General features: G+C 48.6%; 1 protein-coding gene across 1 annotated transcript; it reads right to left on the bottom strand.

Annotated features, from left to right (window-relative positions):
- Positions 1–31: 31 nt before the first annotated feature.
- CATSPER1 (cation channel sperm associated 1) lies at positions 32–9713 on the bottom strand. The gene is made up of 13 exons (XM_036765305.1): positions 9584–9713; positions 8818–9105; positions 7974–8186; positions 6098–6208; positions 5361–5520; positions 4621–4712; positions 4328–4471; positions 3913–3976; positions 3572–3644; positions 2538–2595; positions 2261–2336; positions 303–417; positions 32–173 (listed from the first exon to the last, which is right to left on the bottom strand). The coding sequence occupies exons 1-13, from the start codon at positions 9711–9713 to the stop codon at positions 147–149; spliced, it is 1551 nt and encodes a 516-aa protein (XP_036621200.1). The 3' UTR covers positions 32–146.
- Positions 9714–13398: the final 3685 nt, after the last annotated feature.

Here is a 13398-nt window from a genome sequence, read left to right on the forward strand (position 1 = left end):
TGGACTCCCATCCAGGAAGGAGACACAGCTTAGAAATAGACTTCAGGACTCTATTGGAAGGTGGGCTCCCGGGCAGCCCTGGGTCCTTGTCTGTCCCCAAGGCCAGGAGAGCCTGGACTGTCCTTTCTTCCAGTCACTCGGTGACTTCACTTCTTGAAATCTTCTTCTCCAACCTGGGAGGAGGATGGGGGGCGGTGCGTCAGGAGGAGCAAGGGAGGATGGCACCCCCCACCCCCACCCAGGTCCTCCATCTCCCCCTGCCTCTCCTCCTTCCTCCAGCCCAACGTGCCTCCCCAGTTCACCTCGAACACAGTGTCGATGATCTCATCGATGACAGCCGCCTGCGAGCGGAACACTTGCTGGTGGTGCTCCACGGCGGCCATCAGCTGCAGGTAGTGGAACATTTTGTCCTGTTGTCTGGGAGAGAGGGACACAGGCAGCCCTCAGCTGGGCGGCCCCCCCCCCCCCCACCGCCCTTGTCTCTGGGGAAGCCACCTGCTGCTGGGTGACCTAAAGCCTGCCCCGCCCCCCAGAACACGGACCCCTCCCCCCCAGCTTTTCTCCTGCATGTCTGGTGCTGGACGGAGCTCCGGAGCTCCCCAGCGTCCAATAAGAATCCAAGAATCCAACTGGTGGGCGTAGACTCCAAACGCAGGTCCAGAGTGAGGGGGTCACAACAGGTCCAGCCTCTGGTTCCTAAGGTCTGCTCCCACCTTGGACAATTCACGTTCCGGGTTCTAAGTTTCCTTCTAGCTTTCCTTCTCTATTCTCTGATTTTCTATGTTCTAAAGCCCTTCCCAGCCCTGACATTCTCTGCTTCTGTTCTTAAGGACTCTCCCAGTTCTGACATCCCATATTCTAAGGGCCCTCCCAGCTCTGACATTCTATGTTCTAAAGCCCTTCCCAGCTCTGACATTCTATGTTCTAAGACCCCTCCCAGCTCTGACATTCCATGTCTAAGGTCCCTCCCAGCCCTGACATTTTCTGTTTTCTGTTCTAAGGACTCTCCCAGTTCTGACATCCCATATTCTAAGGGCCCTCCCAGTTCTGACATTCCCTGTTCTAAGGCCCCTTCCAGCTCTGACATTCTATGTTATAAGGGCCCTCCCAGTTCTGACAGCCCATATTCTAAGGGCCCTCCCAGCTCTAACATCCCATATTCTAAGGGCCCTCCCAGCTCTGACATTCTCTGTTCTAAGGGCCCTCCCAGCTCTGATATCCCATGTTCTAAGGGCCCTCCCAGCTCTGACGTTCTATGTTCTAAGGGCCCTGCCAGCTCTGATATCCCATATTTTAAGGGCCCTCCCAGCTCTGACATTCTCTGTTCTAAGGGCCCTCCCAGTTCCGACATCCCATATTCTAAGGGCTCTCCCAGCTCCGACTTCTCTGTTCTCTCTTCTAGGGGCCCTCCCAGGCCTATTGTTCCATTTCCATATTCTAAAGTCCCTCCCGGCTTGAATGTTCTGTGAACCATTAAGGTTGGGATCTCCCTCCTGTTCCTTGAGCTGGTGGAGCCTAGGGGTCTGGGCAGTGTCCTCCATCTCAGACATGGGGCCTTGGGGAGCCATTGCTGGGAAGGAGAAACTGACTGCTGCCTGTAGACACAGGACCCTTCCCCACACAGCCTTCCTTCCTCCCTGGCCTCCTCGCCTCCCCACACAGTGGGTGAAAGAGCAGACTCTGGAGATGTGAAAGGTTCAGAGCATGAATGAGCCCCACAGAAAGGGGGGCTACTTTTCCCCCACAATCTTCACATCCTTCATTAACTCCTTCCCCTCCCCCAACCATCCCAGCCCCCCAGGGATCAGTCAGTCAATAGCCCAAGCTCCCACACCCCCCAGAGGCTATCCCTACGACTACTGGGACTTCCAGAGTCACCTCAGACAAGTCAGAAGAGCCCTGTGCCTTGGGGTTGAAGAGTCGGATTCGAATACTGATTCTGAGACTTTCTCCTCTTTCTGACCTTCCCTTCCCTTTCTGGGGCCTCAGTTCCCTCTCTTGTAAAATGAGGCAGCCCATCTCTAAGTGTTCAGGCCATGTCTCCTCAGTGACTCGGGGTCCTCAGGCCATTTCTTACACTTCCTCTTAGCCCAGGGCCTGAGGACCCAAGGAACTTTCCTTAAATAACTGGTCCCATTTTCTGAGGGTCTAGAACCTTCCTCCTGTGGCCTCCTGCCTCCACTCTCTTCTCGCCTATCTGACTCCTCCCTGGTCTTCCCATCTGCTCCCCAGGCTCCCGGTCCCAGGGGCTTCCCCTTACTTGGAAGTCAGGTCTCCATATTTTTTCTCAATTATCTGCATTTGTAGAGAGGTGTCACTCATCTTCTCTTCATGTTCTGTGAGGAGAGAAGTCAGGAAGCTGAGTGAGTGAGAGGCAGCACGCCATCACCAGCTGATGTGCAAGCAGAGATGGGAGGGGATTCTAGCACTGGGCCGAGTTCGGCCTCACTCAGGCACCGTCTACCTCTGAGCGTCTAGGGCATGGAGTCAGAAAGAGGTGGGTAGAGGTGCCTGAGAGGTGACATGGAGGCAGGTACCTGTGCCGAGGTTTGTCAGAGACTCATCCAGAAGCTTCTCGTGCATCCGGGCCACTTTCTAGTGAGGGAGTTGGAAGAGACAAGTCAATTCTTCCCTCCCAGACTCCCCCAAGAGATGGCCTTATCTATCCCCACCTTAACTACGGCTAGTCTTAATGATCACGCTGGGCTCTGAAGGTGAAAGGAGCTACGCTGCCCTCCTCCCTTGGCACAAGTCGGGGACTACAGGGTCGAACACTATGTAGATGGTTAAATGCATGCAATGCTTTGGGTGGTTGTTTGTTTGGCTGAATCACTTGTCTGTCTGTCTGTCTCTCTCGGTTAAAGGAGGCTGGATATTATGTGTGTATGTGTGTGTGTGTGTGTGTGTGTATGTGTGTGTGTGTACATATATATGATATATGTGAGATAAAACCAACCAATAACTACACACATTTTTGTCAAAGGGGCTGAGATGGTGGGTGTGAGCAGATGGTGGGGAGTGGGGAAGTGGCAGTGACCATCCATCCTTGACCCCCTGCTGTAGAAGGAAGCCCTGGATAGGGGCCTTCCCAGCTTCCCTGGATGAATGTGTCGCTCTACCAACTAGAGAAGATATGTAGAGAAATAAACATGGGTGAAGCCCACATGGCACAGCGGAACTCAAGCTGAGGGGCTCCTTGGCCCAAGATTCTTTGGCTTAGAGACCAATCCCCAAGGGCCAGGTCCCTCATCTTTGGCCCAAGCCCTCATGAGGGCCACATCTGGAGGGGAAGGGTGGCATTCTTGGGTTATGTGTGCATGTGTATGCATGCACCCCCACTCCCTCTGCCTGCTCAAGGCCTTCTACAGACAACCAGATCCTTCTCCCTTTGTGTATATCCTACAATTAAGCCAACCGGGGGGATGCTCCTGTTCCACTGGGCGTCCAACACTTGGCACAATGCCCAGCACATAGTAGGTGCTTAATAAATGTTGACTGATCCTTTGAACTGGCTTGAGACACTCCCTTTTCTCTTCCCTTGCCCCTCACCCCTACCCCCAATCCCCAGTACCTTCTGCTTTTCCTTTTCCAGTCCCTTGAGTAGGGCCATCTGGAAGTTATCCACCAGCACTGCAATCACTAGGCTATAAGACACCGGAGGGTGAGGTCCGAGGCCCTGTGTGCAGGGACAGGACCACAAGGGGAGGGCAGCAGGCACAGGAGGGGGCAGGGGCTCACCTGGTGGGTTCATAGGCAAAGTAGGGGCTGAGCTGGGGCTTGTCTGGGGAGAGGGCCAGGTCCTGGAGGGGCCTGGGTCTGAGGGATGGAAAAGGAAGGTGTAGAAAGCCCCGGGATGGGGGGAGGGCTAGGGAGCCTCAGGGTAGGGAGGAGAGAGAGGGCTTGGTTTCTCACTTGAGGAAAATGAAGTATTGTATAATAATGTAGACCATGAGGATGGGGATGATATACCAGGCACCTGGGGGAGGAAGAGCCTTAACTTTGTGCTCAGAGCAAGTGTCATAGACCAGGCCTGGGGCAAGTAACAGGAAGTATGTCCATAGTTGTAGGGATGGGAGGCAGGGGACTACCCATCCAAGAGTTTCCTGTCTTAATTTTTCTTCCTAACTACATACTGTGTTACTGTTTCTACACCAGCACCCTCTGAATTTTGCAGTCTGGCTCAAATCCCCATTGCCCCACCCTAGTTATCTATGGCTCCTGCTCCAAAACTCCTAAGACCAAAGTGGAGGGAACATCCAGCCTTCACACCTCTGTTGCACCCAAACCCGCCTCCCAGCCCCTCCAAGGGTCCAGGCCTGTCCACTACCTTTTGCCCGGCTGTCCAAGTAAATGATGGACCAGTCATCCAGAGTGAGCATAGTGAAAAGGGTGAAGATGGTGGTAAAGATGTTCTGGAAGCGCTTGGGGTCTGAAGTGTTGAACAGGGCTCGAAGTATCACGGAGAAGAAGACTGGGAGGCTAAGGAGGCCCCAGAGGCCCTTACAATATTGGCCAGCCAGTCCCGCACCTCTGCCCAGTTCCAGCCATCACACTCCCAGTAGCCTCCTCCCTGCATATATACCCCATCCATTCCCCCAAACCCTGTCCTTCCCCGGATACAGAGGCAGGTGAACATCAGCACGAGGATGGCCCCGATGGATGGCAGCGACCTGGCCAGAGTCCCTGTCACCTCCTGGAGGCTGTTGAGGAAGCTGAAAGCAGGAGGAGAGGCAGACAAGATGGTCACAGTACCAGACAAGTTTCATTAGGAGAAAGGCCGCAGAGGCCTTGCTGGAAATCACCAGGTGAGGGCATCAGGAAGCCTGGGCTCTCACCCCTCCTGAGCCTCTGTTCAGGACCTTTACCTTCAAAGAACCTTAGAACCAGAAAGGGTTTTAGGGCAAAGAACAGGGTGTGGGAGCAGGGAGACCCCTTAGAGCATGTGCTGGAAAACAAGGCCTAAGACAGATAGAAGGGCATAGAAATCACAGTGAGAATGCTGGAAGGAACCTTTGGGCAGAATCTGCTGACCTGGAAGCCATAGGACCATTGATTTCAAGTGAGAAGCCACTTACAAAGCTTCTAGCCCAACCCCTTCATTTTACATATGGAGAAACTGAGGAACGTGGAGGGTCATTCAGGAGCAAGATCATAGATTTGAATCTCAAAGGGAAGTTCAGGGTCATGGAGTTTACTTCCCTCACTAAGGCCCAGAGGACAGGTGGCTTGATCAAGGTAAGGAGTAAGCCCGAGGTGGGATGTGAACCCAAGTGTTCCTGACTCCAAGCCTAGCACTCTCGTCGGCTGGTGCCAGCCCAGCCCTTGGCCTGGAAGGAGCCAAGGGCCCACCTGGGCCTCACCTGAGCTTCCGCAGCACCATGACAGCCCGCAGGGCTCGAAGGCTTTTGAAGATCTTGAGGATTCGGAAGACAGTTTTGCTGTGGGCCATCCTCTGGGCAGAGGAGAAGTAGATCTGCTTGAGTATGAAGTCCACCGCAGCCATGATCATGATGAAGAAATCTGGGGGGAGAGGGGGGTCACACTGCCCATCTTAAGAGCCCACCCTGCAAAGTTCCAGCTGCTCCTCCTGATTGACGATAAATTATCTGCCTCTTTTAAGCTGGGGAAGCACCCACCCCTCTTCTGTCCTTTGAACCTCCTGGTCACCCTGGGAGGGAGGGACTGCAGGCAGGCGTTATTATGCCTACTTTACAGACGAAGAAACTGAGAGTTAGTAGGGAGGTGGCTTGCCCAGGGTTGCATAGCTAGTCAGTGCCAGAGGCAGGATCTGGACCTAGGCTTCCTGGCTCTAGGATTCAGTGCTCTGACCACTGAGCCAAGGTGTCTCTATCATTAAAGCAAGCTCCTGGGAAAGGCAGCAGAGCCTCTTTTCCCTAAGTCTGGAGCCAATATCTAAAGAGTGCTCCCCCTCTATTCCAACCCCTTTCCCCAACTGGAAGACCACTCCCTGGAGAACATGGCCATTTATTACCACCACCACTCTGTGCCCAATCCCTCACTTGTTTGTTTATACCCAGGTCTTGGTCTCAGTTGTCCCTCCCCTCCCCATCTACCCCAGGGCCCCAGCTGCACCCACCTAGGCTGTTCCAATAATCAAAGTAGCCAAGTCCCAGGACCATAATTTTTAGGACAGCTTCCATAAAGTAGATGGAGAGGAAGATCGAGTCTAAAGCTGTGAAGTACCATTCTGTGGGGAGGCAAGATCCTCAGTTTCATCACAGGCCTCAGCCTCCTCCTGAAGCTCCTCTCCCCACCTGATCCACACACTTCCTCCCTCTGCCCTGACCCAACCGCCTTCTAACTCTTCTCAGGTAGGATTCCTAGTACTCTTTCCAGGATAAATAGTTTATGAGAGCTACCTTCCCCTCTGGGAGAGTAAATTCAAAATGACGTTTGTATCAGGATTACTTAGGAGTTACTATGTTTTTCTTTCAGGATATAAGCAGGCTTTCTCCCGCCCTCCCTTTATTCTGGACATTTTCTAAGCCCATAGACTTCTGCTCCATCAGACCAGTACTTGGGAGTTCCATCTCTCCATCTCAAGGACTGTAGTAGTTTTTGTCCTCTTATGATCAGGGTGTCAAAGTGGTTGAGATGTGGGAGCAGCAAGACAGCTGGGCCAGATGCTCACACCAGCCAGCCTTCTCTTTTGGGGCTCAGGAGAGCCAAGGCCTCTAGACTAGGGTTCCTAAATTGGCCCCAATGCTATGGAAGGAGAGGCGGGAGGCAGGGGAGACCTCACTGTGTCGGAACAGCGAGGCTCTAAGGGGTCTGGAGACCCAGGTGGTGCTGCCTCGAGTTGTCCGGGGAGAGAGCTGCGCTGTGCTGGGCTGTGCTTTGAACTGCCTGAGGTCTTAGACGTAGGGATCACCAAAGCACTTGATATCTGACCTGATCTCCACAGCGCCCCTGGGAATTAAGGGGCTACAATTCTCATTGTCATTTTACAGAGGACAAAACTCACTCAGAGAGGGTTCAGTCACCTAGAAGTCTGCCCTTTCTGCCAAGTCAGTTGACCTATGCAGGTTTAAATAAGGATGTTGGATTTGATGGTTCCCTAAGGTCCCTTCCAGCTCAAAATTCTCTGACTCCTATGAGTCATCTCAAGTGAATTGTCAGACAACAAACATTAATTAAGCACCTACTGTGTGTCAGGTACCATGCTAAGCATTGTGGATATTTTTTGTTGTTCAGTAGTACCTAACTCTTCATGACCTCATTTGGGTTTTCTTGGCAAAGATACTGGAGTGGTTTGTCCTTTCCTTCTCCAGCTCATTTTTACAAATGAGGAACTGAGACAAACAGTGAAGTGACTTGTCCAGGGTCACACAGCTAGGAAGTGTCTGAGGCCAGATTTGAACTCAGGAGGATGAGACTTCCTGATTCCAGACCCAGTGCTCTATGGTGCCACTTAATAGCGGTCTCTGACTTCAAGGAACTTCCAGTCTAATGGGGGAGACAATAATCAGACAACTGTGTGCAGACAAGAAATTGATGGGGTAAATTAGGCTAGTCTCAGACGGAAAGGCTTCTTGCAGAAAATAGGACTTGAGCTGAGACCTGAAGAAAGCCAGGAGGCAGAGATGAAAAGGGTGAGAGTTTCACGCTTGGAAATCCCTCCCCGGCCCATTTGTTGGTCAGCCATTTCTCTTTCTCTATACCAAGCTGAATGCAGAATCATTGGTATACCAATTGAATACCAGGCATGCCTGGTAACTGGGGCTTTCTCTGTGGTCTTGGAGAGCTTAGAGCTGTCCCAAGGTAACTAGATGACCCTCCAAACCCATGCCCTGCCCGCTGCCTCCTACTCTTCCAGGTAGCTGCAGATGGCCCACGTGGTCCTCATCAGCTCTCCGGCCCTTTCTGATGGCCCCCAGGAGTCTGAGAAGCCCTGAATCCACGTGTCCAGACTGGAGTCAGGTAGGCTCTCTCTCTTCCCCAAAGATACTTACCTCCCCAGATCTCTACCTCGGCGAAAGTCTGGACCACCAGGACGATGGTGTTAAAACAGACCACAGTGAAGATGAAGATTTCAAAGATGAGGCTGTCGACCATGATGGCAAGCATGGACCGGATACGGCGGAGACCTAGAAGGACCTTGCCACAGCACTTCTGTAAAAGCTCGTCAGCTGCCATCTGCTTCTTGTGGGCACGCTGGACCCTGGCTACAAGGGCAGGAGAGGGGTTAGGGTCTGGGCAGTGATGATGCCAGGGCCCATTCTGCCTAGGCAGGATTTCCAGTAGGGGCTCTGAGATCTTCGGTAACAAAGTGGGCAGGAGCCCTGGTGTGGTCGCAATCAGAGGGGCAGGATAATTCACAGCAAGAAGGCATTCTACCACAGGAGGGCACCGGCTTCTCTGCCATTCAGTCTGGAAGAGCCTGCCCCCTTCACTGCACAGAGGAGAGCAGAAGCAGTCATGGGGAGGAACCTCTGCTCTGGGGTGGGGGGGGGTCTCTCAAAGCATCTTGGGAGTGTGAGGACAAAAGAAAGGAGAAAGGCGACCACACTCCAGGAAATGCTCCAGCTGAGTCAGTACTGAGTGTTTCCTGAGGCCTTGGGCATAGAAAGCTGCAAGCTGAAGCACTGGGCGGTGATGGTTTTCTGTCTCAAGACCAGAGATGGCCATGCCCATGACAGGATTCCAATATTCCCTTGACTATGCCTGAGATGATGGTCAAGGGACTGTGGCACACTTTCACTGATTCAGCCAAAGTCCCAGCAGGGCTACTGGGAGCATGACCTAGACCCAGGTACTCCTAGGTGGAAGCTAGGCTCCATGGGTAGGTGATCTTACCCCTTCTAGGTTTTGCACGGCGATCAAGTTCCCAGCCTTGGCCCATGGAGGTGTAAGATGGCTGAATTCGGCTACTACTTCGAGAGGTCTTGCTCTTTAGGCTTACACGGCCCCATGAAGTGTGGGAACTTCGGGATAGGTGCTTAGAATGGCTAGACCTGGTATGCGGTATGACTGGGGTAGCTGCTGAGGGGGCTGGAATAACTGGCTGAGGGACCGGAAGCTCAGCCTCCCTCCGGATCTCCTCGGGAACCGTTAAGTAATTCATCTTGGACAGGAACCCTGGAACTGAAACAAGAATGACCACCGTTTCACTTGGAAGCCTCCAGACCTGGTCCTCTCTGCCCTCCCCACCCTCCCATCAACCCCTTTCTTCACCTCAGGTCATCCAAGGGACTAGTGGGGTCTCACATTCTATGGAGGGGCCTGGTGGTTTCCATGGAGACAGACCCTTCTGTGATGTAAGGGCTCAGTCCTTCTGTAGAGTGCCTTTCATAGGACCCTAGAACCTCAGAGACCATCAAAGGTCACCAGACCTAAGTCTATATCCCCAATAAACTGTCACCTCCAACCTGCTTGCAGATCTGCAGTAATGATGATGGTGTAGCAGACCTCAGAGACCTAGCAGCTGTGTGACCCAGACAAGTCATTGCCCCTTGCAAAGCCTAGTTTCCTTATCTATAAAATGGGGCTCATAATAGCTCCTCCCTCCCAGGGTTGTGGTAAGGATAAAACGAGATAACATTTATAAAGCGCTTTAAGAAGCCATACAGATGCTGGTAGTAGTGGTGGTGGTAGTAGCAGCGGTGGTAGTAGTGGCGGTGGTAGTAGTGGCGGTGGTAGTAGTAGCAGCGGTAGTAGTAGCAGCAGCAGCATTGCTGCCCAAGGAAGCTCATCCCACTTCTGTCCCGTCTTCATCATTAGGCACTTTCTCAGCACATCAATCTACTGTGACACTCGGAAGCTCACCTCCATTTCTTCTAGCTGGTGTCACCGGCTTCTTGGGCCCAGAGCTGCAGAATGGTCATCAGCTCCCATGGGAGGAATGGGGGGCCCTGGTTGGGTCAAGCCTGCTGATCCCCCTCCTCTAGGATAGCCCTTCAGATTCCTGAACATCACCATCTTGGAAATAGGGTGCTTAGAGCTGACCCCAGCAGAGATAAGGACAATCTCCTTCCCTTTTTCTGGATGCATTCTCCCAGTGCATTTCAGATAAATTGCTCTGTAGGCATGCCATTCCAGCTAGGCCACTGGAGTTGTTTTAAACAAATGGAAGATGTTACATTTACAGAACCGCAAGTTTTTGGCATCAGAAGGAAATTCAGTGATCGTGGCTTCGCAAACCCATCTTTTCTACCATGTGACAGACATATAACTGATGACACAGCCCGTGCCTGGGGACCTCTAAGCAGTCTGAAGTCCAGGCTATAGTCCTGCACATACAGTTGGAAGGTTTCCCTGCCCTCAAGCCTACAGCAAACTCTTTGCAGAGCTAATTCCTGGGGGCCAAACACAATAAATCTAAGCCCTTCCCTTCTCCACATGATGGCCTTTCAAATACCCAAAGACAGCTGTCCAGTCCTTTATTTTTTAAAAATAAATTTATTATTTATTTTAAACATCTAAAAAAATTTTTGACTTCCAAATTCTCTCCTTCCCTCCCACCTCTCTCTCACCCACTGGGAAGGCAAGAAAATTATATTAATTTCCATATTAGCCATATTGCGAAAAGAAGGAAGGAAGGAAGGATGGAAGGAAGGAAGGAAGCAAGGAAGGAAGGAAGAGCAAGAAAATTATACTTCAATTTGCATTGAGTTCACCAGTTCTCTCTCTGGAGGTGGACAAGATAGCATTTTTCCATCATGTGTTCTTTGGAATTGTCGTGGATCACTGTATTTATTGATCAGAGTAGCCAAGTCTTTCACAGTTGATCATCATTACAATATTGCTGTTACTGTGTGCAATGATCTCCCAGTTCTGCTCACTTCACTTTGCATCAGTTCATTCAAGTCTTCTCAGATTTCTCTGAAGCCATGCCTCTTATCATTTCTTATAGCACAGTGGTGGTATTCCATCACACTCACATACCATAACTCATTCAGCTATTCCCCAACTGATGGGCATCCCCTGGATTTCCAATTCTTTGCTACCACAAAAAGATCTTGTAGAAATGTTTTTTGTACATATAGATCCTTTCCCTTTTTCTTGGATCTCTTTGGGGTAGAGATCTAGTAGTGGTACTGCTAGATCAAAGAGTATGCAAAGTTTTATAGCCTTTTGGGCAGAGTTCCAAATTATTTTACAGAATGTTTGGACCAGCTAACTCCATCAATACTTTATCAGTGAGCCTATTTAGCTACATTAGTGTCCCAATTTTCGCTCATCCCCTCCAGCATTTGTCATTTCTCATAGGTGTTAGGAGGTACCTCAGAGTTGTTTTAATTTGCATTTCTCTAATCAATAGAGATTTAGAGCATTTTGTCGTATGACTATAGATAGCTTTGATTTCTTTTTCTGAAAGCTACCTTTTCACATCCTTTGACCATTTATCAATTGGGGAATGGCTCTTATTTTTATAAATTTGACTCAGTTCTCTATATATTTGAAGCCTTCACCAGAGAAACTTACTGTAAATTTTTTTTATATTGCTTCATTGTCTATGGTACCTTTTAGCAAAATGTACTTTCCTTGCGAGGAAATTGTGGAAGGAATTATCTCTTTTAATTAGGTCCCTTCTTGCTTTTGCTTTGTCTGAGATCATGATTGCTCCCTCTGTCTTTTTTTTTTTTGTTCAGCTGAAGAATATTAGATTCTGCTTCAGCCCTTTATTTTAACTCTGTGTGTATCTTTCTGTTTCAAGTGTATCTCTTGTAAACAGCCTACTGTTGGATTCTGGTTTTTAATCCATTCTGCTATCTGCTTCTCTTTTATGGGTGAGTTAATCCCATTCACATTCACAGTTATGATTACTGAGTATTTTATGTTGAGTTCAGCAAATCTGTTGTTAAAATGCCACTTGTAATCAGGGTTCTCTCTAAGGTGGGCATAAATTTACCTTCCTTACTCTTTTTTTTTTGAGTTTTGTATCCAATGCTGTGTTCATTTATTTCATACTTACAAAAAGAATTGCCCTCCCCTTGTCCCTTCACAGAAAAATGGTCTCTTTTACAAACATTTAAAAATTAAAAATCAAATGAGGACAGGCTAATTTTGGTAAAATTGCTGAACAATGTAGCTGTCACAATTAGAGTTGTGATGTCCTACACAGCATTGGATACAAAACTCAAAAAAAAAACCCAAAAAACCCAAAACAAAAAAACAGTCATTAGGGCAGAGAACCAGTTGTTAATTTATTTGAATTCCACCACTGTTACATGTATCATCTTCCCATACAGTAATATAAACAGTTTAGTTTTATTGAGTCCCTTTATGATTACTCTTTCATGTTGATCTTTTTATGTTTCTCTTAAGTCTTGTGTTTCAATATCAAATTTTCATCAGCAATGTTTGAAAGTCCTCCATTTCATTGAATATTGATTTTTCCCCCTGAAGGATTATACTCAGTTTTGTTGGGTAGGTTATTCTTAATTAATTCTTAATTAATCCTAGTTCCTTTGCCTTCTGTGATACCATATTCCAAGCTCCCTGCTACTTTAATGTGGAAACTGCTAAATCTTATGTGATCCTGACTGTGGCTCCATGAGATTTGAATTGTTTCTTTCTAGCTGCTTGCAATATTTTCTTCTTGACATGGGAGCCCTGGAATCTGGCTATTCCTAGGAATTTTCATTTTGGGATCTCTTTCAGAAGATGATCAGTGGGTTCCTTTAATTTCCATTTTACCCTCTGGATCAGTATCAATAGCTAGGCTCTTTTTTGATTTCAGGCAGTCCAATAATTCTTAAAATATTTCTCCTTGATCTCTTTTCCAGGTCAGTTTTTTAAAATGAGATATTTCACATTTTCTTCTATTTTTAAAAAATTCTTTTGATTTTTTTTATTATTTCTTAATATCTCAAAAGCTCATTAGTTTCCACTTGCCCAATTCTAATTCTTAAGGAATTTTTTTCTTCATTCAATTTTTTTTTTTTGCCTCTTTTGCCATTAACTTAATTCTATTATTTAAGGTGTTATTTTCTTCTTTGTGCCTTTTTTCTCTAAGCCGATAATTCTCTTTTCATAATTTTGTTTTGCATCACTCTCATTTCTTTTCCCAATTTTTTCTCTACTGGTAATCTCTTTCTTTAACTCTTTGAGGAATTCTTATTGTGTTTGGTTTAATCTTACTTTGAGGCTTTGGTTGTAGCTATTTGCACATTGTTGTTTTCTCCTGAGTTTATGTCTTGGTCTTCCCTGCCACCAAAGTAGCTTTTTACAATCAGGTTCTTTTTTTGTTGTTTGCTCATTTTCCCCAGGCTACTTCTTGCCTTTGAACTTTATGTGAAAGTTGGGCTCTGCTCACCTCGAGGTCAGGCAGCCCTGACCCATTTTCAGGCTTCTTTGTGCTGCTATTTTCAGAGCAAGTTCTGGGGGTGCTTCCAAAGTGGTGTGTTCTGGTGACAGGTGTGGTCACTGCTCTTC

This window comes from Trichosurus vulpecula, chromosome 6, assembly GCF_011100635.1.
Source record: "Trichosurus vulpecula isolate mTriVul1 chromosome 6, mTriVul1.pri, whole genome shotgun sequence".
Taxonomy (NCBI): domain Eukaryota; kingdom Metazoa; phylum Chordata; class Mammalia; order Diprotodontia; family Phalangeridae; genus Trichosurus; species Trichosurus vulpecula.

What these genes read in the sequence shown, in the direction of transcription:
- CATSPER1 (XM_036765305.1), bottom strand. Translation starts at nt 9,713, where the DNA reads ATGAGCTTCCTTGGGCAGCAATGCTGCTGCTGCTACTACTACCGCTGC. An exon ending in ATGGTGCTGCGGAAGCTCAG is followed by an intron (nt 4,713 to 5,360) that starts GTGAGGCCCAGG and finishes TCCTGCTTTCAG; the next exon opens with CTTCCTCAACAGCCTCCAGG. An exon ending in TGGAAAAGGAAAAGCAGAAG is followed by an intron (nt 2,596 to 3,571) that starts GTACTGGGGATT and finishes CTCCCTCACTAG; the next exon opens with AAAGTGGCCCGGATGCACGA.